The sequence below is a fragment of the Puma concolor genome, chromosome C1, assembly GCF_028749965.1.
Source record: "Puma concolor isolate L17-30 chromosome C1, mPumCon1.1.hap2, whole genome shotgun sequence".
Lineage (NCBI taxonomy): Eukaryota > Metazoa > Chordata > Mammalia > Carnivora > Felidae > Puma > Puma concolor.
This window is the reverse complement of record NC_141674.1, coordinates 77,653,115-77,681,075: the sequence shown is the minus strand read 5'-3', so window position 1 is coordinate 77,681,075 and position 27,961 is coordinate 77,653,115. Positions and strand designations below refer to the sequence as shown.

The 27,961-nt window shown below is 39.4% G+C and overlaps 1 protein-coding gene, 1 long non-coding RNA gene and 1 pseudogene across 4 annotated transcripts in view; 2 read left to right on the top strand and 1 right to left on the bottom strand.

Moving 5' to 3' along the window:
• HFM1 (helicase for meiosis 1) overlaps positions 1-516 on the top strand; it is a 93,012-nt gene extending 92,496 nt beyond the window's left edge. Inside the window, exon 40 of one of the 3 annotated variants that reach the window (XR_015254871.1) lies at positions 3-195. Coding sequence is in view for 2 of the 3 variants with exons in the window: in XM_086717524.1 (XP_086573650.1) it covers positions 3-195 (193 nt within the window). In the remaining variant the exon portion in view is untranslated. Of the gene's footprint in view, positions 1-2 lie in introns of all 3 variants that reach the window. The other 2 variants (XM_086717524.1, XM_086717521.1) reach the window with 2 other exon arrangements.
• Positions 517-4,503: 3,987 nt separating this feature from the next.
• Positions 4,504-7,405, bottom strand: LOC112864284 (peptidyl-prolyl cis-trans isomerase G pseudogene; annotated as a pseudogene).
• A 3,562-nt stretch (positions 7,406-10,967) lies between these two features.
• Positions 10,968-27,961, top strand: part of LOC147578167 (uncharacterized) — a 49,750-nt gene continuing 32,756 nt past the window's right edge. The window contains exons 1-2 of the long non-coding RNA XR_015254870.1: positions 10,968-15,819; positions 16,250-16,359. This is a non-coding gene — a long non-coding RNA (uncharacterized LOC147578167). The remainder of the gene's footprint in view (positions 15,820-16,249; positions 16,360-27,961) is intronic.

Genomic DNA, 27,961 nt, shown 5'->3' with positions numbered 1-27,961 from the left:
AGGCTGGTGATATGCATAGGATACTCTGTGGCAACGTTGGGCAGGAGCAAGGAGCTGCAGCTCCCAGTCAGCCACAGGACCATGAGGATAGACAACCATACACTGACAAACCATTTTGTACCCATGCAACCAAACTGTTTTACTTTCAGTACAGTATTCAATAAAGTACGTGAAATATTCAACACTCTATTATGAGATAGGCTTTGTGTGAGATGATTTTGTGCAACTGTAGGCTAATATAATTGTTCTGAGCATGTTTAAGACAGGCTAGGCTAAGCAATGATGCTCAGTATGTTTGGTGTATTAAATGTTCTTTAAAAGATGTTTTATTGGGGCGCCTGGGTGCGTCAGTCAGTTAAGCATCCAACTTCAGCTCAAGTCAGGATTTCATGGTTCGTGAGTTCGAGCCCCACTGACAGCTGTACTGACAGCTCAGAGCCTGGAGCCTGCTTCAGATTCTGTGTCTCCCTCTCTTTTTGCCCCTCCCCCACTCATGCTCGCTCTCTCTCTCTCTCTCTCTCTCTCTCTCTCTCTCAAAAAAAAAATAAAATAAAAATGTTTTATTTATTTTTTTGAGAGATAGAGAAAGAGAGAGACAGAGCGCGAGCGGGGGAAGAACAGAGAGAGGGAGAGACAGAATCCCAAGCAGGCTCCACACTATCAGTGGAGCTCCAGTGCAGGGCTCGAACCCATGAACCGTGAGATCATGACCTGAGCCAAAATCAAAGAGTCAACACTTAACTGACTGAGCCACCCAGGCACCCCAAATGCATTTTTGACTTAATGGTATTTTCTACTTATAATGGGTTCATCAGGATATAACCTCATCGTAAGTGTAAGTCAAGGAAAATCTGCATTCATTTGTCATATTTGAATTGCAGTAAGTTGCATAGGACTTGACAAATGAACTCTTTGACTTTCCATAGATGAATCATCCATAGAAATTTTCTCTTGGACCTCCCTCCTATGTACACTTCCTCATGCTTTCAGGTAGATTGCTCTATCTCTGTCCCCTCCTCACCAGCATTCTTAGTTGTTTTATGGTCAGAGCATATATATCTATTTTAGTATTACCTTAAGTACAATGTAATTAGAAAATAAATCTTCTGGGGCACCTGGGTGACTCAGTTGGTTAAGCATCTGATTTCGGTTCAGGTCATGATCTCATGATTTGTGAGACTGAGTCCCACATCATGTTTCATACTGACAGCATGGAACCTGCTTGGAATTCTTGCTCTCCTCTCTCTCTGGTCCCCCCAAATCATGTGCACACGTGCAATCTCTAAATAAATACACATTAAAAAATAAATCTTCAAATTCTATTATTATGCATTCCAAAACCAGATAGAAATGATTGCTGAATTATTCACAGTTTACTCCTTAGTAGGGTCACACAAAGTGTCTCTTTACTTTGACCCCATTTATAGAAAACACCCTCATCAAGGATAGTTAGGGAGCTACTCCTTGAGGATCTGTAGCCTAGGGGTTATATGGATAACACCTGTGGCATCTTACATCGGAACAGGTGTCGATATAAAGAACCTCTTGGGGTGCCTGGGTGGCTCAGTCGGTTGAGTGTCTGACTTCGGCTCAGAGTGAGTTCGAGCCCCGCGTGGGGCTCTGTGCTAACAGTTCAGAGCCCGGAGCCTGCTTCAGATGCTGTGTCTCTGGCTCTGTCTGTATCTCCCCTGCTCACACTCTGCCTCTCTCTCTCTCTCTCTCTGAAAAATAAACATTAAAAATTTTTTTTTTAATTTAAGAACTTCTACTTTTGTGGGACTAGAGAAGATACCGTGAGGAGAAAGTTAGGGCAAAGAGAAGTAAACTAAACTAAGTTTACTAAGTTTATTATGTAAATAATCTAAGAATTTCAACGTGGGTTTTGGTTAGTGGAACAAACAAAACAAAAAGAAAGGAAAATACTGGCACTTCTTATCCTTTAGCTTGTCACTTCCTGGCTGCCAGTAGTTAAAGGCCTTGCCACTCGATGTCTGATCCAAAGACCAGTAATAGGAGAAACTCCTTGGAGCTGGAGTTAGAAGTTCTCAGGCCTCATTCCAGAACTACTGAACCAGAATCTGCATTTTAACAAGATCCTGGGTTGGTTACATGCACGTTACATTGTGAGAAGCACTTATCTAAGGTGGAAAGGAAAGGAAAGGAGGCAATATCAGAATTTTAAGAGAATCCATTCCAGAAGACAAGTAGAAGAGTAATGATGATTAGTTGGTTTTCTGCACATATATTTCCTATTTTAAATGTAATATGGTGATATCACTCTTGTTTAATTGCCTTTCAGTATAGGTTGTTTTCTTCACCAACTGTGTAAATTATCTTTATAATTCCCATGCATCAACTGGGTATTTTTTTTTTATGTAGCTTGAGAGGCACTTAGATGCTCTATAGAGTTTTGTTTTAATTAACATAATAAAAGCCGATAATTCAAAAGAGCAATCTTTGTCTTGCTTATTTTCACATTTCAGTTCAGAAACCTTTCCCTAAACTAACATATGCCTTAAAACTTCTTACATATTTCAGCAAAACAGAATGAAACAAACAAAAAAAACCCAAACCCCATACTATTCTGAAAGATTTAGAAAAATGTGCATAAACCTGCACTCATATATGTTATAACTATAATTTTTTTTATCAAAAAAGGAATGAAAATTCAGCTGATATTAGCATTTTGCCCATTGAAGCACATCCTTATGACAGTAGGTGGCTTCAATCCTTTAGAAAGTACACACACAATAAAGTCATTATTCTGGGGTTTGTTTCTGTATTGATCAGTTTGGAAATATAAACCTTTTACCATTTAGAAATTTTTAAAAATTTTGAAATTTAAATGAATTTTACTACAATATTTTTTCTCATTTCAAGTTTATTAAAATATTAGCAGTACAAATTATTCAGGTTGCAATTTATCAAAAGATCAACTCAGATGAAGTCCACATTAAAAAAAAAAAAAGGACAAACATAAAACAAACCAAAAACAATGAAAAGAGGAAGACAACAAAAAGATTTATCAGCAAGACTCTACAACTTAAAATTTGAGACAAAATGGAAACGAACTTTCCACAACTCACTCATCCACTATTGTCTTCAAGTGTTCTAGAGCTGGACTTATAGTCAACTTCTTTATGGTCAAAGTTTTTTTTTTTTTTTTTTTTAATTTTTTTTTTTTCAACGTTTATTTTATTTTTGGGACAGAGAGAGACAGAGCATGAACGGGGGAGGGGCAGAGAGAGAGGGAGACACAGAATCGGAAACAGGCTCCAGGCTCCGAGCCCAGAGCCCGACGCGGGGCTCGAACTCCCGGACCGCGAGATCGTGACCTGGCTGAAGTCGGACGCTTAACCGACTGCGCCACCCAGGCGCCCCTCAAAGTTTTAATTTTTATCATGCACGTGGTCATTTTGTTAGCCCTTTGATTTTTGGTTTTCCTTTTCCACTGAGGATATGGACTTTGCATGCTCCTTATTTTTCAATGTGAAGAACTTTAATTCTTTGTCCTACTTTGTTCTCATTTTAAGAATGACTTTGATCTCTATCAGCCTTTCCCCCCTGTTATTATTTGGGCTGTTAGGATGTTTTTAAGAGTAGATTCTTTTCAGGGCACCTGGGTGGCTCAGTAGGTTGAGAGTGAGACTTCGGCTCAGGCCATGATCTCACGGTTCTGTTCGTGGGTCTGAGCCCTGTGTTGGGCTCTGTGCTGACAGCTAGGAGCCTGAAGCTTGCTTCGGATTCTCGCTCTCTCACTTTCCCTCTCTCTCAAAAATAAATAAATATTAAAAAAAAAAAGATACATTCTTTTCTGACCTTCAGCATTTTCTTTCCAGTGTGAACTTTCTTCGTTTCTGTATTTTTTGTTGTTTCTGCTTTGATTTTCTTCTCCCTCTGAGCTCCATAAACCTCTCCTCCTTCTCCTATCTTTTTTTCTTGATGTTACTTTTCTCTGCTTTATGACCTTCCCCTCTTGTACCCTGTTCTCTGTATCAGTGGGACTCCTTGCTTCTGCTGCTAGTTCTATCAGGGCTTCTAGATTGCACCCTTCCACTCCAGCCCTACTGCTTCTTTCTCTCATTCTACCATTGTAACTGGTTTTCCTTTGGGGATGCTTTATTTTACAGTTTTACCCTGTACACCACTTTCTTCTCTGACAACCACAAGCACTTTAAAGATACTGTATACATGTTTCTCATAATATCCCTTTGATATTGGGGTCAGATAAAAGAACCTCACTTTATGGGTGACAAAATTGAGTTGATTCTCCAGGTCACATGTTTCTTAAACTATTAAGAAGTGGCATCTGGTTTACAGTCTTTTTGTAGCTGGTAGAATTAATTTTTGTTGAAAAAATGGGACCATTTTATTGTATTTCAGCCACACCTCAACTATGGAAAAAGAAGAAAAGCTCTTTCTTTTCTTTTTTAGAATCCTGCTGGGCACCCTGTCTCCTATGTGTTTGTTGGAGCCCAATTCCTTCCTGATGAGAGTGAGGTACTAGGAGGAGGGCTGAGGCCCCAGGACGAGTGAGGACAGAGGAGTAACTGTTGATGAGTGATGACCATGTAACTGTTCGCCTTTGGTTGTATCACGTTCCCTTCTAGACTATGTGCATCTGTTATTTGTCTCACTTTTATTGTGATCATGCTCACTTGCTCTTTGATTTCTATTTAAACTTCTCTTTAATTTTACCCCTTTCCTGATCTTTTCCTTTAGACTTTGACTTTTCTTTAACATTCTCATGATCCCTTCCTTTACTCCTTGACCCCATATTCTTTTCTTCATGTCCATTATACTTTGTATTAATTTTTTTTTCTTTTTTTGTATTTCGCTTTTCTTAACTCTGATTTCTGTTTGCTCTTATTGCCTCTTTTAGATTTGGCCCCTTTTTCGCCTTGTTTTTATTATATTATCTTTTTTTCTGAATTTCTTCTGATGTCTCTCTCTTTGCTGTTAGATTTATGGTCTTAAACTTTCTTTTCTTCTTTACTTTCTGTTTGGACTCTTGGACACATGCCTATGGTCAGTTATATTTTTCTCTTTTACTCCAACTGGGCTTTTTTGATTTTCTTTTGTTTCAGTTTTAGCTAACTCATTCTTAAGCTCCTTTGATTCATCTTTCACCATTGGATACCCTCATTCTTTGAGCTTTCTGAATCTCGTGCCTCCACTGTGAAGTAGTCTCACTACATCTGAAACGATCCCTTGAACTGGATCTGGAAGGAGTTTGATAATGTCGTAGTTCTATTCCTTTAATTTTATTGCCCGACCTAGTAACTGAAAGTCTCCTCTGCTGTGAAGTAGGCTGGAAGTTAGGTAGATCAATCTCTCTCTCTCTCTCTCTCTCTCTCTCTCTCTCTCTCTCTCTCTTTCTCTCCTCTCTTCTTTCTTTGCCATCAGCTCTGGGAGCACTTTTTCTAATTAAGAATCAATTTTCAGGCATAGGAGGGAACTCTTCTGGATAAACAATACACTTGTGTTATGCTTTAAGATTTTCAGCCTCACTTTCACTAGATGTGATTTTCTTTTCTTTCTATTGTGTGTGGGGGGGCATTTTTTCTATGTTTCTTTTTTTCTTTTTTTTTAAAGAAAATTTAAGAGAAATTTTAAAATTTCTTTTCAGAAGCACTTTTAGAATCAGAATGGGACTGAGAATCTCGTGAGCTATATGAGTCACTGGATGGGGAGGGAGGAGGAGGAGGATTTATGCGTTTTTTTTCTTTCTTTAGTTTGGGAATTAGCCCTCCACAACTGAGTGTCTACCTCAGCAAATGGTTTGCTCACTGCATCTGTTTTCTGGTTTTCTCTCTTACACAACTTCTTGCAGAGAAGTCATTTGCCCCCAAAACAACATGATACCCATCTAAATGAGGAGCTGTTTTTGTTAGGAAGAACTATGAACCGTTTGTATCCTTCCTTCTTTCACTGATAAGAGAGATTCTCTCGTGTTTAACAATGAAATCCTCATCTTCAAAATATCCTCCATTTTCTTCACTGAAGTCACCACCTGAACCATAATATCTTTGACAATGCTGTGAAAAAGAAAACTCTTATAATGGCCCTGAGTGAATATCCCTGACCCCTTTTCACTTGTAAAAAAACAATGAAATTCATCCCATGTTTGGGGGAACACATCAGAAAAAAATTCAAAGACGACTCTTCCAGCAGGTTGATTATTAATGGCAATGTCAAAAAAAAAAAAAAACAAAAAACTCGTAAAACATTGAGGATGCTAAATCATTGTTCCAATAGCTCCAATACTTGAATCTTTAAATAGAGAAAAATCAGGAACAAACTGATTCAATCAAGGACAACTGATCCAATCCTTTTGCTCCTGTACTGATAACACTCTCCTCTCCCTGGGATCCTGTCCTTTAATGTGCTTCAGAACTACACTGCCCAGAAAAGGCACTAAAGTCCACTACTACAATCACCTTTACTGATTAATTCACTACAAAAGTTTTATTTTACTTTTAAAATTAATTTTTTCTTTCCGTTGTTATCTGATACATTTTTAAATAGGGAAATAATTGAATGGTACAATAAAACAAACCTTAGATTCTAATTCAGAATTTCAACTTACAGCACTAGAAAACAGCCCACTAAAATACTAAATTACTTACCCGCAGTAGAATTACTTGCCCTTGGCAGAACCAGAATTGAACCCAGGTTGGCATTATACTTTTCCTACTTTAATTCCTATTCTTAAGCAATGAGGTTATACCTCATACTTACTTTTGTAAACTTTTTATCTTTTATCATAAATGTAAAATGTACTTCACTCTCTTCTTCCCTAAATGTATTAAGGAATTCTTTTCTAGCTATGAGGCAAAATAGTTAAATTCTAAATACAATTTAGATAGAAGTACAGCTATTGCTATACTTATAGTTTTGGAATATTGCACACGTATAAATTTTAGTATATTGTATTGTAGATTAGAATGGTCTTGCTATGCATCACTGTTTGAAAATGACCAAATATCTTATGGTTCTTTCATTGAACATAGTGATTGAAGAGCTGTTTTATACTACCTATATTAGAAAGATGAATATGAGCAGGTCATGTTTCAAGGGACCCATAGATGATCCAGGTAACAATGATCAAAATGCAACAAAAACATAGGCCTTTTAAAGTTATCAAGGTGTTTTTTTTTTTTTTTAAATGTTTGTTTATTTTGAAAAAGAGCAGGGGAGGAGCAGTGATAGAGAGGGAGAATCCCAAGCAGGCTCCACACTGTCACTGCAGACGCCCAACACGGGGCTCGATCCTATGAACTGCGAGATCATGACCTAAGATCAAAAGTCAGACGTTTAACCAAGTGAGCCACCCAGGTGCTGCTAAAGTTATCAATGTTTTTAAAAAATTAATATCATCACCATCAAATTACATTACCGACATGTTTTTTTCTAGACTCTACAAAAGATTTATAGTGTCTGGACTTCTTATGGAGGTAACATGCAGACATAGTCAAATCTTAGAAAAGGAAGGCTACACATTCTTTTAGATAGTGGATTATAAAAAGTTAGAGAATGGAGTGACTTTGGAAAGGAGCAAGAGATCACAGTACAGATTGACAGATTCTGGAAGAAGAAGGGAATAAAGGGACTGAAGAAACGAGTCATGGGCATCTGACAGATTGGAGTCAGGATCATTTACATGCATATATGGTATGTAATTAAAATGTACAATTTGGGCTGAAAGGAAATTACAAAGTCGAAAACTTATTATCAGTGTATAAAGTAACCCATGTTTCTAATGAAAGAAAAATATTTTAGTTGGAAGACTTATTCATTATGGGAAGTTAAAGTATTTAAAATTTAAAATAGTTTTAGATGGGAACGATAAAACATACATCCTTCCCTACTTTAATGTATTTTTGAGATATTAACCAACGTTGTTGTTGTTATTTTGTTTTGTTTTGTTTTTCCTGTTGTCTCCTTCATTGAGGCAGCTAAACTATAAATTAGATGTTCCTCAAGGAAGGGTTATCAAATCCTTGAATTTTAAAATTTCAAATCTAAGATCCAGACTTGAGATAAAATAGTTTGAAAAATACCTGATGGGTCAAAACCTATTTTTCCTGCCCCCAAGACTGAAGATTCTCTAGACTTGGAGAAAAGGAGAGAAGTCAGTGGAAAAGAAAAGAGCTCAGATGCTGGGTACCTGAAAGAAGACCCGGGCTCAGCTTTCTCTTGGATTTATTCTAAAGTCACGTGTGGTAAGATTGGGGGAAAAATAGAATACTCCTCTCTGCTCAATTTTAGAAATTTAAGAGCAGAAGGAATGTCACTATTCCTGTGTACTTTGAGAAGGTGGCAAGACCCCAGAGTTCTCCCTCACTCCCGCATGCCGATGGCACAGAGCAATAGGGTAGAGATGGTAGTGTGGTAGGTTAATGTTAAAAGGGGACACTGAGGTAGCCTTGTAGAGTCCCTGTGGGCATGTAGAGCAGCAGAAGCATTTCCCATGAGCCAAAGGCTACTATAGGGACGAGATAGGACCTGTTGGTGCCACATTCCTTTTCTCACTCTCCCAGAGGTCACAGAAACTAGTGTCCAACACAAGGAGTACACAGCTGTAAACTTTGTGGACTGCCAATCAGGACCAGGATGTGTGCCTCATCAGATAGTAGCACAGAGAGGATGACAACTAACAACAGGAGATGGTCCCCTGGATCATAAACACAATCCCAGCATAAGGGGAGGGGAGACCGCATTGATGGAGATTGATTCTCCAACATCTAGTGGAATGGGGGTTTGCAATAGAAACTAAAAGTTGGCGTTTCTTGCATACTTGAGTTTATGATCTTAAACTTGGACCCACTATATTATTAACAGTGATAGGTTTGTGAAAGAAGTCTCATTTTGTAATATCATTAGTAACAAGTAACATCTTCAGATTCAATATGATCTACCAAAAGCATTACGACATACTAATGTCAACTGGTGTAGAAACTCAGATCTGAATCTCAGTCATCAGGTAGAGATTTTGCTCAGGTGCTAAACATATCTTCTCTTTTTAAAAAAAGAAAAATAGGGGCGCCTGGGTGGCGCAGTTGGTTAAGCGTCCGACTTCAGCCAGGTCACGATCTCGCGGTCCGTGAGTTCGAGCCCCGCATCAGGCTCTGGGCTGATGGCTCAGAGCCTGGAGCCTGTTTCCGATTCTGTGTCTCCCTCTCTCTCTGCCCCTCCCCCGTTCATGCTCTGTCTCTCTCTGTCCCAAAAATAAATAAACGTTGAAAAAAAAAAAAAAGCAAAATAGAACAAAACAGTACTAGCTAACATTACTAAGTATATGTTCTGTACTTTGTCCTAAGCCCTATGGATGGCATATTTAATCCTTTCAATAGTCCTATGAGGTAAATACACTCATTATGTATGTATCTTATGCATGCAAAAGCTAAATGTATTGCCAAAGGTTGCAAATTTTGAACTTTATGTGATTTGAGAACGCTTTGCATAATCATTTCGCTGTTCTGTCTAGAATGAAGTACTGAAATACTACATCTTTAAAGTTACATCCAATCATCAAAATCCATGTTTTTCTAATCTTCAGAGTTTTCCTGTTGGAGAATTTAAGACAAATTCAAGGAGGCTCTTAGTCAAGACACATTCTACAGTCTCTTTCTCTGGTTTCCAGAGAAGCAAGATGACCATGACCTTCTCCATAGATGTCCCGATCATTGAACCAAGCCTTCCCCTTTACACGTCACCTATCGACACGAGTAGACATCTTTTCTTCCCATTTGGCTCTGAAACTTCAGGTCTCTATTTTGATTTTTAGTTTTTACACTTAAGCTACTGTATTTTAGTTTGTTTCTCTGACCTGCCTCTCCCAAGGCTATTTATCTTCCCTAGATCGATGACTTCATTCCGAAACCCAGTATTTTGAAAAGAGAGGGGAAAAAAGGAGGCCCTGTTTTTAACAAAATACTCTTAAAAAGGGAAACTTGGGTTTTTTTGTTTCGTTTTTGTTTTTTTTTGTGTGTGTTTTTGTGTGTGGTGTTTTATTTTGTTTTGTTTTGCCAGTGCTGTGTTATAAAGCTTCCCTGCTGCTAATCCATGAAAACTAGCCTAAATAAGAGAGGAGACACAGCTTTTTGTGACCTCTTCTGGGATTATAGTACTTCAGTCATATCTGCTTGGAATATAATTGTCATCTGGCTATTTTTCTCCATAATATATAGTTACATGTGATTTTTTTCACACCTCTCATTTAGGAATATATTGTTTTGAAGAAAAGTTTGAAAGTTAAACACAAACCTTTACTGAGAGTATTTAATTATCTATCTTATAAAAATATGACTGAATAAAGTTACACCTGAAGTTCTATTTTTATCCTTAAATTAAAGTTTAAAGAAAGAAAAGGGATTAGCAGTTATTATTAGATTTTTATGTTAAAAATTATGAACTTTCAATATATAAATTTCAGGTTTTTCCCAATAGGCTTTATTACTTCTTCTGATTGTCTTTTCATTTTCATGTGCTGTCCATCAACCAACTGTTTCCTATCCTTTTGGGATTTTCCTCAATTTCTGTTTGCATTACAATGTCATATTTCTTTTATTTTAAATGACTTTAATTTCATTTTTAATATATAGTGAGAACACACTGTAATAAGTTCATTTCACTACTTTTCAGTTTCAAAATAACTTTGTCTTTTGAAATTTCTGCCTCCTAAATTAAGTCAAGCATTTCAGAGACTTCATAGAAAGAAACATTCTCTTTTCTCTTTAAAAGAATTCCATGTGTCTAAGCACTTTTATAAAGTAGAGGTGTTTAGTAACATAGAATCTCCAGTGTAATAAATATTTCTCCATTGGGATATTTCTATTGGCAAAATTATGTAAAGCAATTTATAGCTTCATGCTCTTATAAGAAAGATTGTTTTCTTTCTCTTCTTTCTTCACAATAAAAAGAGCTTTATTAGATTTTTTCTGATTATGAAAGCACATGCTTATTTACAATAACTATACTATAAAAATAATTCAGCAGTTACATGCAGTAGACTTGTACACATAGCAACATAGATCTGAAACACATAGTACTAGGTGGAAAATGTAAGAAACGGATGAGAAACCATTTAAGTAAATTTAAAATATCTGTACAAAAAAAAATTTTTAGGACTATACAAACAAAATAAAAGATTTATATTAAATGTATTAGGATAGTTGTTAGTGGGGGTGGTTTGGGTGATCTAAGTAGGAAATGGGGTTCAAAGATAGTAAAAGAAGAAATTTCAGATCATTTAAAAGTGTGAGGAATTTAAAATCACCTTCAATTCCACTCCTTGATAATATCACAGCGCATAGTTTGGAATATAGACATCCAGATAACACACACATACACATGCATACACATACACATGCATGCACACACACATTTTAAAGTGGGATTATAATCTGTTTTTAATCTTATTTTCATTAAACAGTATAATATAAATCTGTTGATATAAATCATTTTTAATGTAGTACGTGCATGGATCTTCATAACCTATTCAATGACTACCCCATGGATGTATATTTAGGTTTTTTCCAGTTCTTTTTAATGACTAATGTTACAATTAACATTCTTATACATATATCTTTATCTACTTGCCTTTCACTAGAAATGCCCATTTAAATTATTGAAACAGGGGCACCTGAGTGGCTCAGTCGGCTAGTCGTCCGACTTAGCTCAGGTCATGATCTTGCAGTTCATGAGTTCAAGCCCCACACCGGGCTCTGTGCTGACGGCTCAAAACCTGGAACCTGCTTCAGATTCTGTGTCTCCCTCTCTCTCTGCTCCTCTCCCTCTCGTGCTCTGTCTCTCTTTCAAAAATAAACATTAAGAAAAATTTTAATTATTGAAACACGTTGTCAAACTGCCTTCCAGAAATACCATTTTCACATTCATAATATGAAACTTTCTGATTCTCACAAGGTGTTAAAGCTTAAAACACTTGTAAAACAAACAGCAACAAAATTATCTCCATATTCCAGGCCATCCAAATGTCCAGATCTCCTCAATAGAATTAATTTACTCACTTAGTACCTTCTGTTCAGTGGGAGGTCAAAGACTACAAACCATGTTAATGTCATTACACAGCTGACTATTTAGCACTGCCTTGGTCTGACCTATACATCAGGGACTGAGTGAACTACCAGAGAAAAGCAGAAAGGATGCAGATTCACTTAAGTAGCACATCAACTTTTTTGCACTTGTACATGCATCGTAATCTTGAATGTCAAAAAAATTAAAGTCTTTAATTACTAATAGTGGGATCTATATTCTAAGTAGTTGTGAGTTGTCTGTTTTTCAACTTCATTCCTAAAGTGGCTTTTATTGTGTTTTGAAGGTTTTGACCTCATTGGCAACAGTCAAATTCATTTTTAAACATAGCCTCCCAATCAGACAACAATTCCAGCGTGGTGGGGTGGACAGAGCTGGGCTGTAGAGCCAGGCTGACCCTGGGCTGTGTGCAAAGTCATGTGGCCACAGGACCTTAGGCTAGTTACTAAACTTGTCTATTTCCTCATGGTATTACACAGAGGTAAGAACCTCCATTGGGTTGTATCTCCAGTATCTAGAACAAATATATCAACAAATATTTGTTCGTTCATTCAAGGTAACAATTAGCAATAATGAATGTGAAACGTCTGGAATCTAGAAAATACTAAGTGGTAGCTATTGTCATATTAAGATAAAGTAAAGGGATGTTGTTGAAGGAGAGAAGCTGAAAGCAAAGAATTTCAGATAGTCTGGATTGCTGGTGAGAGCCCGAGATCAGGTTCTAGGGCCACTGTGAGTTTGGAAATGTGGAAATTAATATTGACAGCTTGGAAGAAGAAAAGGAGTTGCTCTGAATTAGGCTCAGTATTCAGGGTTACCAACAGCCCGTCAAAATGGAAAATACCTACGTGGCTTTTAACCAGGTGTGAATGTGAATAATCAACTCATCAAGGTAAAGTCTTTAAGCTTTTTCTACCCAGTATCATTGCTATACCTAAAGCCATATTGCAGGAAGAACTGCTAAATGCATGTTTTCTTAATGCCGCTATGTGGCAGGAATTTAAAGTTATAATCTCTTTTCAAGGCACATCTTTATTAAAGGGGAATCATTCAAAGCCATCTGAGTGCAATTACTATATAAAGGCTAATTGACCTAATTAATCTAATGTGGGTCAATGGCTCTATCCTACCCAAAGAACATTTTCAAATGAAAAGGGGGAAAAAAGCAACTCCAAAAGGGATTTCTTTAAGTGAACATCCTTAAATTTAGTGAGCCTGATTTATTCCTTGCACACAGATATTATATTGCTACATATTATATTGCTGGAGTGGCTGAGCTGGGATAAAAAGAGATAGACTAATTCTCTGAGGATCCTGAGGAATATTCTGTTTGTCACTCAGGGGAAGGCACTATATAAATTACATTATACCAATACTGCCTCTTTCTGATAAGGTAGCACTGAAAGAAGAATTCAACATGACAAGAAGTCAAATTTACTATCATACTGTTTTGATTCTCTTGGTGATGTGATAAAGTGCATGCTGATACCTGCATTTTATTTGATTAACTTACAGCTCCTTTGAATGTCAGCTTGTTCCATTTGAAGTACTGGCTGCCAAATATAAACTGGGACTGATAATATCTGAGCCCTATGATTGAGGAAAGAATGTGTAACACATGCCTGTGGTAGGCAAAATAAAGTCTCCCAACATGTTCACGTTTTAATCCCCCAAATTTGTAACTATGTCACATTACATGGCAAAAGGGACTTTGCACATGTGAAGTTAGGAATCTTGAGATGGAGAGAATATCCTGGATCATCCAGGTGGGTCCAATGTACTCACAAGAGTTCCTATAATGGAAAGAAGGAAGCTGGAGAGTCAGAGAAAGAGATATAAGGATGGAAGCAAAGGCCAGAGAGACAGAGAGAAGGAGAAAGGGAGATAGGTTTGAAGATGCTCTGCCTCTAGCTTCGGTGATGGAGAAAAAGGCTGTAAGTCAGGGAAGGTAGGCAGCTTCTGGAAAAGTCAAGGGAATGGATTCTCCCCTAGAGCCTCCAGAAGAAATGTAGCCCTGGATTTTAAAATCAAGCAACCTTGATTTTAGCCCAGTGACATTAATTTTTGGACTTCTGACCTCTAGAATTGTGAGTAATAAATTTGTATTGTTTTAAGCCACAGAGTTGGTGGTAATTTGTTATAGCAGCAAGAGAAACTACGTGCCACTTTTGGGGCTCATGGCATAGAGCTACACTAGTGTCATTTTAGTTGGATTGAAATGACTTTCCCAAACTGGACCTATAATCCAAGACAGAGCTAGGGCAAACCAGGGAAGCACACAGCAGAAGCTCTTGCTTGGCCTTTTATTCATCACAAGCTCACTTTGTTCCCATTTATTCTGAGGCCTTTTAGAGAAATGGAGTATTAGCGAAGGTTCCTAAGTGTGGGAAGAAATCAGTCCTCTTATGAGTTAATTCCCCTTTCCTCAGGTTTTAAACTCCAAAGACATTTTCTAAAATGATTTTCAACTATAAACAATGTCTTGTAATCAACTTGGCCTCTGTTCTGGCCAAAACCTTTAGAAAGTGGTTAAGTATCTTCACCGGGAGTCACTGGCCCTGGACATGGCCTTGAGCTAATAGGGTAGAAAAGGTAGGAGTTTTGGGCAGCTGATCAAAATCTTACATGGGGTCAAGGAGTTTTTAAAGATAAATGGGGCACATGGGTGACTCAGTCGGTTAAATGTCCAACTCGAATTAGCTCAGGTCTTGATCTCAGGGTTGTGAGGTTCAAGCCCCATGTTGGGCTCCACTCGGGGTGTGGAGCCTACTTTTAAAAAATGGTAATATATACAGCCACTGTGCTAAGGAGCACTTACATCCATTAAGTAACATGTGCATTATCCTATTATCCCATGCTTATTATCCCGACTTTCAACTGAGGAAAGTAAAGCTGAAGAAATGGCACCGTGCCCACTGTCACCTATAGCAGGCTTACTCAAGGGCTGGGCTGTTAACCACTACTCCATGTCCCCTCTCCACATCAGAACTTCCCTGGAAAATTCTTGGAACTCTTGGAAAGTGTTCTATAGACAGAATTATGGCAGATTTGTTGTTTTCTTGATGTTCTGAGTGTGCCACCCCAGCAAATTCTTGAGAATGCAGGCAGAGTTTGCAAGAGGAAATGTATATATCACTACAACACGAAGCAAAGTCCTCTTGTCAAATGCAGTCAAAGAACGGGTAGGTTGTGCAGTGCAAGCTTTGCTTTCTCTGAGGCACACTAGTTCTTATGGGCCTGATGGAAAGGCCTGTTAACTGATGGCATGATCATGACTCCATTAGAAGAAATACAAACAATGAAAAGGAATAAGTGCACAGTTTGATTCTGACCATTGCAGTGGACCCAATGAGGAAGAAAAGCTGGAGGAATCTAGTGAGACCATTTAGGTTGGATAGCAAGCTTTCTGATGAACATGGGTGAACAGTGAACAGGATGACACATACCCAAGGTCCTGGAATAACTCAAGTCTTAGAAGAAGATTAATGGTCAGAAACAGGTAAAAACGCTAAAGAAAATAAAAAATTTAGAGCAGGAGGAATTCTGGGAAGGGAAAAGCCCCAGCTTGAAAATAATGATGCTAAGTTAGTATATAATAACAGTGAGGAAAAGAACTTCTCCACTCCTATTTTACCATCTTTTTTTTTTCTTGGTAAGAAGATTGGAAGATTGACTGGAAAGTGTGGACAAGTGTTAGCAAAAGGAAGTGGCACCCCAACTTGTCCAAGAATCCACATCTGAACCATTGCATCCCAAGGGAAGGTAATATAATAGGTTGGGAAAATAGGCTTTGGGGTCTGATACACCTAGCATCTACTTTATTCTCCTGGCAAGTTACTCAACAGTTCCAAATTTCAGTTTTTTCCCCTGTAAAATTGGGATAATAGGCTGCCTCATAGGGGAGGGAAACAATGCAGCATAGAGCACTTTAGCCAGCACCTGTCACATAATAAATACTTGATGCACAGTGGCTACTCATTGTATCATTATTATTTTTATAGACTAAATAGTTTACATGACATCAGAAATCTTTAATTGTGAGGAATAAATATTGTGAATTAATAGTTAATAAACCTAGAACTAATTATATTAAAGATAGTTTCACCTGTTTCCAAGGTAAATAGTGATCTCCAGGAATAGTGTAGGTTCAGTAAGGTCATGCCAACCTAAATGCATTTTCCTTTCTCTAAAGGGATATATACTGGAAACCAGAGGAATTTTTATAGACCAAGATTATTGGTATTACAGCCTGACCAAGAATCTTGTGATACCCTTATGAAAGAACTGCACTGGTTGCTACAGGTAGGAAAACTTTTAACTTGTTGAATAATCCTAACATTGCTACTTAAGAAATATAACTCCACTGGAAGATTTCTGGGAGGAATAACTTAGAGATTGGCCCCTCAGTCCTAAATTGTTTGACGTTTTCACTAACGACTTTTATGTTAGCATTTACAGCTTGCTGATTAGTGAAAGAATGCTAAATTGTAAAATTAGGATTCAAAAGATTCTCATGTGGCCAAAACAACAGACTAAATATAACAATGTGGAATTTTCCCACAAAATTCTAGTCTTTGACTTTAGTGTAACATCAAACCCTATAAGTAGAGTATGGGGTACATGTCTAAGCAACTTGTATTATTTTTTCAAAAGTTTTATTCGAGGGGAACTTGGCTGGCTCAGTTGGTAGAGTGTGTTTTGATTTTGTGCTTGTGCATTCAAACCCTGCATTGGGTGTAGAGATTAATTAAAAATAAAATCTTTAAAGAAATTTTTTATTCAAAAACAAGCTGAGTGTAAGACAATCATAATGTTTTGCTTCCATCCCTGGTAATGTTGAAACACAGAGAAGACAACTACTTGACAGAACTTTATTGAAGGGATTCCACTAAATTTGATGGGATGGGTTTGGATGGGATGGGTTTGGATTTGATGGGTTGGAAGCTTCTTAGGTATCACTATATGTGTATGAGTTATATAATTAAGCATACAAATAATTTGGGGGGGACAAATTTCTATTAAAAATACATAGTACAGGGGCGCCTGGGTGGCGCATCGGTTAAGCGTCCGACTTCAGCCAGGTCACGATCTCGCGGTCCACGAGTTCGAGCCCCGCATCGGGCTCTGGCCTGATGGCTCGGAGCCTGGAGCCTGTTTCCGATTCTGTGTCTCCCTCTCTCTCTGCCCCTCCCCCGTTCATGCTCTGTCTCTCTCTGTCCCAAAAATAAATAAACGTTGGAAAAAAAAATAAAAATACATAGTACAGGTGCCAGAGAAGCTCCTAAATCACTCTCTACTGTAGTTGTAAATATACTTGGCAAATTAGTATTTAATCTCTCATTAAATAAGTCATTCAAAATGTGAAAAATTTCATGATGATGTCATAAACAATTATTCTTGTACATCATTGTATTAAAAAGTAAATCAATGTGTGCCACCTTACCCCTATGAGGATGATTACTATAGAAAAAAACCCAAAATAAGTGGTGATGAGAATGTGGAGAAATTAGAATCCTTCATACTGTTGGTAGGAATGTTAAATGGTGTAGCTACTATGGAAAACAGTATGAAGATACCTCAAAAAATAAATAAAATTACCATATGATCCAGCAATTCTACTTCTTGGTATACAATCAAAAGAATTTAAAGCAGAATTTCAAAGAGCTATTTGTTTATTCATGTCACAGCAGTATTACTCACAATAGCCAAGAAATAAAAGCAACCCAGGTATCTATCACTGGATGGATGTATTAAAAGTGTGATATATACATACAATGGAATATTACTCAGCCTGAAAAAGGAAGGAAATTCTGACACATGTTACAACAAGGATGAACCTTGAGGACATTACATCAGTCACAAAAGGACAAGCACTTGTGTGACTCCTCACCTGAGGCATCTAGAGTAGTCAAATTCATAGATACAAAAAGTAGGATGATTATTTCCAGAGTCTGGAGGGGTAGAGGGGAATGAGGAGTTATTATCTAATCAGTGCAAAGTTTCAGACTTGCAAGATTAAGAGTTCTGGAAATGGATGTTGTGATAGTTGCACAGCAATATAAATATACCTAACAATGAAGTGTGCTCTTAAAAATGGTTAAGATGGTAAGTTTTATGTTAAATGTATTTTATCACATTTTTTAAAAGTATAGCAACGTAAAATCTTAAATATATCAAGAGCAAGCTATCTCCCCCTTCTGACTCCTCCCCTGCTACATGTCGCTCCTATTGGCTGGATTTTGAGGGTGTGCATATGATTTCAGTTATCTGCATTAATATCATGCTAGGATGTTGTTGCAGTTATAAACCTCTCTGCTAGTTCGATGTGGTAGCGATGTTTGTCTCTTTGCCAAGCTGGTGACAATTTAATGATAGTATTGTCAACCAGTGTCTTTGATGGTTATACACATTTATCAGACCGTATAATCATCTCTACTACACCAGTTGCCCACACACCAGAAATGAAGCTCCAGTAACAGTCTATTACTCTGACAAGGATAATAGGTCATTATTACCAAATCAGCAACACAGTGCTTTAAAAATAAATGACCCTGCTTCCCATCATTATTTATTTTTCATAAGTGCCTCAGATTTGTCTTAGCATCTAACAGCAGGAGACAATTATCCCATAATCATCATCTTCTTCTTCTTCTTCTTCTTCTTCTTCGTCTTCGTCTTCATCTTCATCTTCTTCGTCTTCAGCCTGTCTTAAATGGTTTTAAGTGGTAAATTAAATGTTTCTGTTGACCCTAAAGTAGAAACCTGGGTGGTTTTATAGGAGCATTAATTAAAAAATGGGTGGGATTCATTCCAAATGCATACAATCCTCCTTTTTCATCCAGTTCTGTTGAACAAGAATGGCCAGCTAGGAAGATGGTAGTGAGAGGAGAAAAGAGAGCTACGTGTGCTTATCACATGAATGACGGCATTTTTAATGTGGTCTTAACACTGTTTGATTGGGCCAGCAGAGTGTACACACAGTCCCCAAATGTTCCCCCTTTTCTATGTAGAGTGTTTTCAAAGGGAAACTCGTAACTCCAAAAAGGAAAAATTCCTCTCTGCTGGCCCGGAAGTTCTCCATCGCCACCTCCCCTCAGACAGGACAGCCCGAGGGAGCCTGAGAGGGTCTTCCCCAGCTGGACACCTGCTCCGACCACCTGGCAAGAGGCTCTGCTGACAGGGCCGCCCTTCTTGCACTGAAGTCTGGATTAAATCACAGTCCCTGCTGGAGATTGGACGTTGTCTACAGCTTCAATGGCAGAAGGCCCCAGGAAGGACAAGAGATTTGTATTCTAAGGAGGGAAGGAGGAGAACTGGCTGGGTGAAGATCGTGTTTCTTTGCAAACTGAGAACCATCCTTTTTAGGGGTGGCCGCTAGCTTTCAAAACAAAAAGAAGCTGGTAACTGTAAAAGGCTACGATGGGTTTCCTGCTCCCCCACCCTTTTAGAGGCAAAACCTATTTATGAGGCTTTATTAAGTGCAAATAAGTCCCTCGGCTTCAACGGAGAAGCAGCAGCTGCTGAAGATGTGGTCATTTGCATATAAATGACATGATTTCAGCTCAGAGAAGAATATTGAAAAATATACATGTCGACAATGGAATCCTGATAGATTCACACATATTAAGGTCAGATATTGTAATTTTTAAGGCTGCTGCATGCTGATGACTGCATCATATAACACATTCAATTCTGTTTGGGTTATATGAGTTTTATCTTCTATGAAATGGAGGATTTTTATTGTGAATTAATTAAACTACTTTTTTTTTTCCTAAACATGAGAACATTTAGGTCAATAAGCTAAACGCTCTACAAATGCAAAGACTTCGTGACAGCCAAAGTTACCAACTGCAAACTTGGGTTTTCTGTACAGCTAACAAAGAAGCATGTGTGCCCAGGAGTCTCCCGTGGAAGAGATTGTGTGGCGCTTTCTCTAATTTTAGTCTGTCCGCTGCAGGGACAACCTGTTTTTTGAAGGGCTAAAGGAGGCTCCAGTTTTTATATTCTAAGAAGTTTTCGAACAGCCTGACCATAAGATGAGTGGGGAAATTACTGTAGCCCAGAAATGACCACAAATTTGCCAAGTGCCCACTGTTGTTTCGTTGCCCCATGACCTGTGGCTTGGAGTTCACAGCTGGCAAGAGACACATCCTGGAATCATCCGCACTGCTCCCAGGCAAGCATCCTCCAGGCTGCCTGGAGGAAGTAGATGGGTTTCTCTCAAATATGCCCCAAATTTTGGCCCTGCACCAGTCAGGCTGCTTGTTGACTCCTTTCCCATCTGCAAAACAAATTTGTTTAGAAACTGCTTGTGGTACCTTGGCTGCTGAGAAGGCCATAGGAATACACAATACTACCTTCACCTTGTAATCCAGCCCACGGCTCCCTCAGGGAGAACATTTTCCTCTAAATGATGATCACTTAAGTGTTAACTTCAGATTTGCTCATAAAAAAATAGTAACTTTAAGTAAGAGACTTGATTCCTATTGACTCAGTATTTGATCACTGAATTACTTATTAAATAAGTCAGGTAGCTAATTCTCAACATATTTTTAAACCCTACATGTGAACATTTACTAGATGAATAAAGTCCTTGGTCTATACACACTTTCTAAAAGAGATGATTAAAGATGACTAATAAATAATGAAATAGCTATCAAGGAACAAGGGAAATTTAGAAACTCACAATAAATGTATGTTTTTCATAGAGAACCTTAGAGACTTTATAGAACTCGATTATGCTAACTTGAAAAACAATCCCAATGTCAATTTGCTGATGTATTCAATATAGTCTCTTAAAATAATTTGTGGAGATACATATGATGCTTTAGCTTTAAGAAAGATTTTAAAACTCAAAATTTTAAAAAGTTTAGTTCTGGTCATTGATCAAATTACACACATAGAAGGTGATTATATTATCCAAAGTTAGGCATCTGATTAACAGAGAAGGGTGATTAAACCACCCGGGGGTGGAGCCAGTAATTGTGGGGCCTGAAGCTTACACAATTTGGAGGGCTCTCTTTAAAAGAATACAAAATTACTGATACAAAATTGGGTAAATATGAATATTAATTAGGTTGAGAAAAAAAATCACAACAAAACTACAAACTAAAATCACAACAAATTACAAACCTCACAAAAGCCACAAAAGTAACCTGGCGTGATCGATTAGCTGGCTACACACCTCAACACTTTTCCCTACAATTGACTACCTCTAATATGACTGATTAAAAAAGGGTTTTTTATTAATGCTAGTTTTTTAAAGTTTATATCATTTCTGCAACTTGCTACAGGAAATGTCACGTAAGGTTTTAGGATTGTTGTCAAATTGGGGAAAACTATTTCTTTCACGCATGGGCTGTAAAATTCCAGGGAATTTCAAGTCTCCTTGTGGAATGACTGATCCTAAACACTTCCGTGTTTTCAGAGTACCTACAGCCATAGGCCACACTGGTTTCCATGGTGATGTGCTCTCAAGCCCTTTGGTGTCCCTAGAAATAGTATTTATGGAAGCTGTCCTTATATCAGGACAATTGGTAATATCTTTACAGTATATGGAATTGACTGTAACATATATAATTAAATGAATTCGCAACACAACTTTGGCACGGAAAACGAATCTTATTAGAATGAGCCCTGCTGAAAGATTCCTGGCCCCCTCTGCCCTTGGAGAGTCTCATGGTTCCTATGTACCTGGTCATTGCTGATTTTCATTGCCCAGAATCTGTGGTGAGAGAAGAGGAACAGAGAAAGCAAGCAGAAGACAGTTGAACAGTTTCTCTCAGCAGTACAAGCCCCTTCGAGGGAAAGAAAAAAGTTGTTTTCCAAATTCATGAAAACACTGCCCTCCAAACTCCCTCCTATCAGCATTCTTTGTTCACCAGTTCAGTTTGGCCAGACTAGACTTAAAACCACAAGAAATGTCACAAGAAATAGAAAGATAAGAGCCCCAAGTGGACATCAGTCTCCCTGGGGTGTGATTGACTGAAAACAACCAATTCTCTAGTGGATCCATGGTCCCCATCTTCTGGAAGAGCTTTGCTAAAAGCAGCGCATCCTGGATGAAATGGACACTCTGTTCCATCCTAGGAAGAAGATGAAGCTGGCAGTTTAGATTGCTGAAAAACAGTTTGAGATAAGCTTGTGGTTCCATAGAAATTAATCCATGCCTCTAGATAGCATGTAAGCCTATTGGAAAGCTTCTTCAATTCAAGCAGTTAATAATATATCAAGTCTTGTAGCTTAAGGGATACAATTTTCAAAATTATTGTACTGAGGGAATCATAAATTCCACCAAGAGGAAGGTTGTAGTCCAGATATTTTATTTTAGATTTCCATCTAGGGTGCATTATGACACGCCACATGAAAGTCAAATCGTCCATGTAAAATGGTTTCCAGGTGATAAGTTTACCCCAAGGGGTCCAGTAAAGTAATACATTCAGAGTTATATCTGACTTTCACAATCTATAAAGACTAGTTATCAATTTTTTGAAAGATTTGATAAGCAGGAACAAAAAAATAGCTTATGGATGCTGACATTTGTCTCATTAATGGGAACAGCATAAGAAGTACAAGCTCCTTCTGGATTTGGCTGTAAATACACCACTGACATACATTTTGGAAGGTTGCTATTTTGTGCTGGTGGGAATGTATTTGTCTAACCTTGCACTGACTATAATAGACATAAGGAAGCAGTGATATTACTGTCAGCCACATTCAGCTTTTTAAAACAGGGGCACCCACTCTGCCAATATCTGTCAGATTCCAGGCCACTGCATATTAAAAATTATGTTCCATCAACACTGTCTGGCCTAGTGGAAGTTTTATTAGGAAATAATTCTCCTGTTGTGTTATGGGATGGAAAGGAAAAAAAACCCACTTCACCCAATAGGATTCAAAGGAATAATTAATCTTTCTTCCATCCTCAGAATAGGAATGCTTTAGCTTCTCTAGTGTTTCACATGAATACCTCTACCCCTTCTTGCAAGGGCAGAGCCCATATGCATGTGAGGAACAGGCAGGAGGCCCAAGTACTAATTAATCGCCTGTTTGAGTGTTGTCTGTGTATGGTAAGGCATTATTTTCATAAGTTATTCCCCTGTTACCAGGGAAAAAGAATTACATTCTTTTTTTCAAGAAGATAAGTTTGGTAAGTTTGCCGAAGATGCTTATTAAAACAATCATGGTAATAACAAAGTGCTTACACCTGCTTGGCTATGGTTACACTTTCGAGGTTCAGGTGCATTCCCAGGAGGTTGCTGCCTACCCAAACCACAGGAGAAGTGCTTTGGCTGCCTGCATTGTCGCTGGGGCTCATCAGTTGAGACACCAGGAATGGCTACACTCTTCACCTGTCTAGAATTCAGAACTAAACTCATCCTTCAAAAAACCCATCATGCATTTGAACAAAAGTATATTGCAGTAATCATTTATCTAGCTGGCACCATCAGTAAAATGGGTTGTTTTCTGGGAGGGTAAAAATCTTCCAAAATAACTAAATGATATTTTTATTGTAACCCACTCAGTGTAACCACATTGCATTTCAAATTTTATTTTTTTTAAGTTTATTTATTTTTGAGAGAGAGAGAGAGAGAGAGAGAGAGAGAGACAGAAGGTGAGTGGGGGAGGGGCAGAGACAGAGGGAGACACAGAATCCGAAGCAGGCTCCAGGCTCTGAGCTGTCAGCACAGAGTCCAACATGGTGCTCGAATTCACACACTGTGAGATCATGACCTGAGCCAAAATCGGACGTTTAACCCACTGAGCCACCCAGGCGCCCTGCATTTCAAACTTTCTAACATAACTGCTTGCCTCCCTAGCTTTTGGATTTGGGTTAGCATATATACCAACCTTTTCTTTGTGTAAATGAATTCTTGCCACTAGGTACCTCCCAGTGGCTGCCTGGGCTGCTGAGCTGCACATGGCTGTTCGGCTGTGGCTTTCAGGCTTCTCCCTGGCCTTAGCATTTCCTTCTCCCATAAGCTTACCTATAAATCCCATTCATCACTTCTGAGTAGAGAAGGCAGAGTTTTGCAGGTGAAGCCAGGTGTTTTAGAGTCCAACATTCTGGAGTAAATTCCAGCTTCACTACTTACTACCTGTGTGAACTTGAACAATTAACTTCCTCTGTTTCCTTGTTTATAAAATGGAAAAGAAATACCCACTGTAGGGTTGTTGTAAGATGAAGGACGCTTAGTACAGAATCCAGCACAGACTTCTGGGAGCTGAGGCACAGTTGTCAGGCTTCCATCGGGTACATGGGAAAGTAAGTCAGTACCAAGAGGACCTGAGGGCTTTGCAACAGCTCAGTGGACTTCAGGGGCCTTCTTTTCTCCCTTGTGTGTCGGCTCCTGGCTACTGGAAGGCTGATCTTGCCAGCATCTCACCCCTGAAGACATGGATAGCCACACCATTGTTGTGCCTCGTGATTTAAAGTGGCACCATCCAGGCTCAGTAGGTTAAGCATCTGACCTCAGCTCAGATCATGATCTCATGGTTCATGGGTTCGAGCCCAGCATCAGGCTCTGTGCTGACAGTGCAGATCCTAGAGCCTGCTTCGAATTCTGTCTCCCCCTCTCTCTGCCCCTCCCCCACTCATGCTCTGTCTGTCTGTCTCTCTCTCTCTCTCAAAAATAAATAAAACATTTAAAAAAATTTTAAGTGGCACCATCCAGCCTCCTCTCTGGGCCTTTTTTGTTCATCTATCTGTATAAATAAAGTTAAGTTGCTTTTTACTGTTTTCCCATTACATGGAAATGCTTGAGCAGATCTCACCAGATTTGGAGGCCTGACTTTGCATATAAGCTACACAGAATGCCCAACATTAACTTCAAGAAGACCTGGGGGCAGGGGTCCTCAGGTCAGAAGTCCTCAGACTTAAGCGTCTATCAGTACCACGTGAAGGTCCTGTTAAAACACATTCCTGAGCCCCACACCAGAGTTTCTGGTTCAGTGGGTCTGGGGTGGGACTTGAGAATTTACATCTGATGGGTTCCCAGGGAAAGCTGATGCTGATGTTGCTTGTCTGGGGACCACACTCTGAGAATCCAAGGTAAAATAGGTGTTGTTGATTTGCAATCAGCCAGGAGCACTCGGCACTCCTGTGCTCATGATCCTCCAGAGGCCAGCTGAGGGCTCGCATTCTGCTGAAATAAAGCCTGCTCTCAGGGGTAAGTGGTGATTTGCAACTTGATTCCTAAAGAGTATGATGGAAGTGAGGTGTAAGGCAGATTTTCTTGTAGTCTTAATTCCTTCCCACACTCCATTGCCTACAAAATGCACAGAGCCAGAGCACCTTCTCTGGTGCCTGTCTTTCTCTTATTTCCTCCCCTAAATCCACAGTGGCTGATTGACAGGGGGTGTGAGTGGGGCTTGTGGTCTGAATTATTAGTTCTTGGGGAAGGTGGGACCTGTTTAAATTGTTCTTAATTTCCCACCACACACAGGAGTGAGAAAGAAGCAGTTTTCTAACTACTTGCAAGCTGGAAATCGTGTTCATAAAACATTTAATTGAGATAACTCCAAACCATGTTCCTAAAATTCAAATCACACGTACTTAACTGAAATGGAAAACGGCTTCCTAAGACCTAGTCTCAATGTCTCTGACATTGCAGATGAAGGTGTTCCAGGGAACTCTGTGCCAGACCCAATGAGGAAAGGTATAGCTATGGGCCAGGTTCACCCTGCCTGCGTCTGTGTGGCCTGAGGAGAAAAGTGGGGCAGTGAGAAATCATGGGATGGAAGGAGCCGAAGAACTTTTAGGTTTTAGGAAGAAGGATAACTAATTTTCAAATTAATTGTTTGATGTGTTGTATTGATGCCTAATCTGAGGATGAGCCTGCTGTATACACTACTCTGTATTATCGGGGTTTATAGGGTTGTGGACTCCACAGGATGAGGGAGGAGTACAGCCCAAGTCGGATCCTGACACATGTCAGACACAGGTTGGCAGGCCCAGGAGGTCTGTGAGAGAGGTGACTCAGAGTATGTGGGCCACAGGGACTTACTGTGACCCTTGGGGAAGTTACTAGGCTTCCCATAGCATTTGGCCCATAAAACTTGAGATGTTTGCATTTAATTAGTAAAGGAAAGGTGCCCTAGCAAGAGGACATCCAGGTGAAAGGCTCTGGGTAACCTGGCATCATAGGATTCTGAAATCAACAACTCTGATTGGTTTTGGCTCGATCCTTTTTCAGATTTCTCCAGTCTGAAGAAAAGGTGTCCATTATTAGTTCAGTAATATTTCCAAGTGGCTGCAGGGGGCCTGGCTGCGTGCCAGATGCTGAGGCCATCACGCCGGCTTCAAACAGCTTGTTTTACCGGCTATTCTCCCACGTCTTCCTCCAAAGCCAGGTTCCATGACATCTGCATGCCACTTCCACCTTGCCCTTCTGTGCTCCCCCAAGGAGCCACCCGCAGAGCCTGCGGTATTCACTTACTTATGAAACACCTGTGCGCCAGGCACAGGTTTGGGGCAATGGTGACTCAGGAGTGAATAGAAGTAGGAGGAGACAGACAATAAGCAGGATAAAATAAAACAGAGATGCAATATATAAAAGATCGGTATGTTAGGCAGTGAGAGAAAAAGATAACACAGGGAAGAAGAGTAGGAGTCTGGCATGGGGCTGAGATGGGCCAGCCAGGGCAGCCCCTTTGACAAGATCTGAACGCAGGAAGGAAAGGCAAAGTACAAACGGGAGGTAGCAGCTCACCGCCCCAGGCACCCAGAGGAAGATCCTGGCGGGGCTGGGGGGAGCTCTGGACAGGAAGCAGGAGAACAGGTCAGAGTGGGGCAGGCTGGAAAGCAGATCAGGCAGGTCTGGTGGGCTTTTGTAAAGACTTGGTTTTGTTCTGCATGCAGAGGAAGTCACTGGAGGGTTTTGAGGCGAGGGGTGACGTGGCAGGTTGTAGTTTTAGCAAGGTCACCCTGGCAGCTGTGTGGGGAATGGCCTAATAGGAGAGCAAGGGAGAAGTAGGTGGCTATTGCAGAATCCAGGTGAGACACAGTGAGGGCCTGGACCAGCGTGTGATGGTGGCGATGGTGGGAAGTGGTCAAATCCAGGATATATTTTAAGGTTAAGGCAACAGAGTTTATTTACTGATTATGAGATATGAAAAAAAGAGAGGGCCTGAAGAACCTGATACACCTCTTTCCAAAGGTCTGGTGGGCCAGTTGACTGTGGTCTCCCCAGGCCTCTGTCCTGCGTTGGGGCTTTTTAAGAAAAATTCCTTTTTCATCTATTAAGATTGGTGGCCTTCTGTGATAAAAGGATTCCCTTGTCCTCTTACAGCCCTGGGAAGCATTTATTTTCTAACAGAATTTTTCTGGGGACTCTCTCCTCTCTGGGGACGGTGGTCTGCTCACAGCCTGTCTCCAGGCCAGGGCTCCTCTTCTTGAGCTGACTCAGCACTGGCTCTGCAGGACCCCCTCCAACACTGAGCAGTATCAATGCAGAGAAGTCACCAGGCAGAAGAGAGGAACGGGAAGATAACATTCGATTTACTACATACACAAGAACGAGCACAAACGGAAAAGGCTTATTACACGGGGCACTGTCATATCAAAAATACAAGAGCAATTAGGACACAGAGAAGAAACTTCTGTATGAATGCATGAATTTTCAATTGGAGTGTGGTTGATATGCAATATTATATTAGTTCTAGGTATACAACACAGTGATTCAACATTTATATACATTAGGAAATGCTGGCCGTGGTAAGTGTAGTGGTGACTGCTGTCACCAAACACATTGTGAAAATATTACTGACTATTCTCTATGCTGTGCTTTTCACCCCCATGACTTATTTGTCTTATCACTGGATATTTGTACTTCTTCGTCCCCTTACCCACCTGCCCTCTGGCAACCACTAGTTTATTCTCTGTGTTTATGAGTCTGTTTCTGTT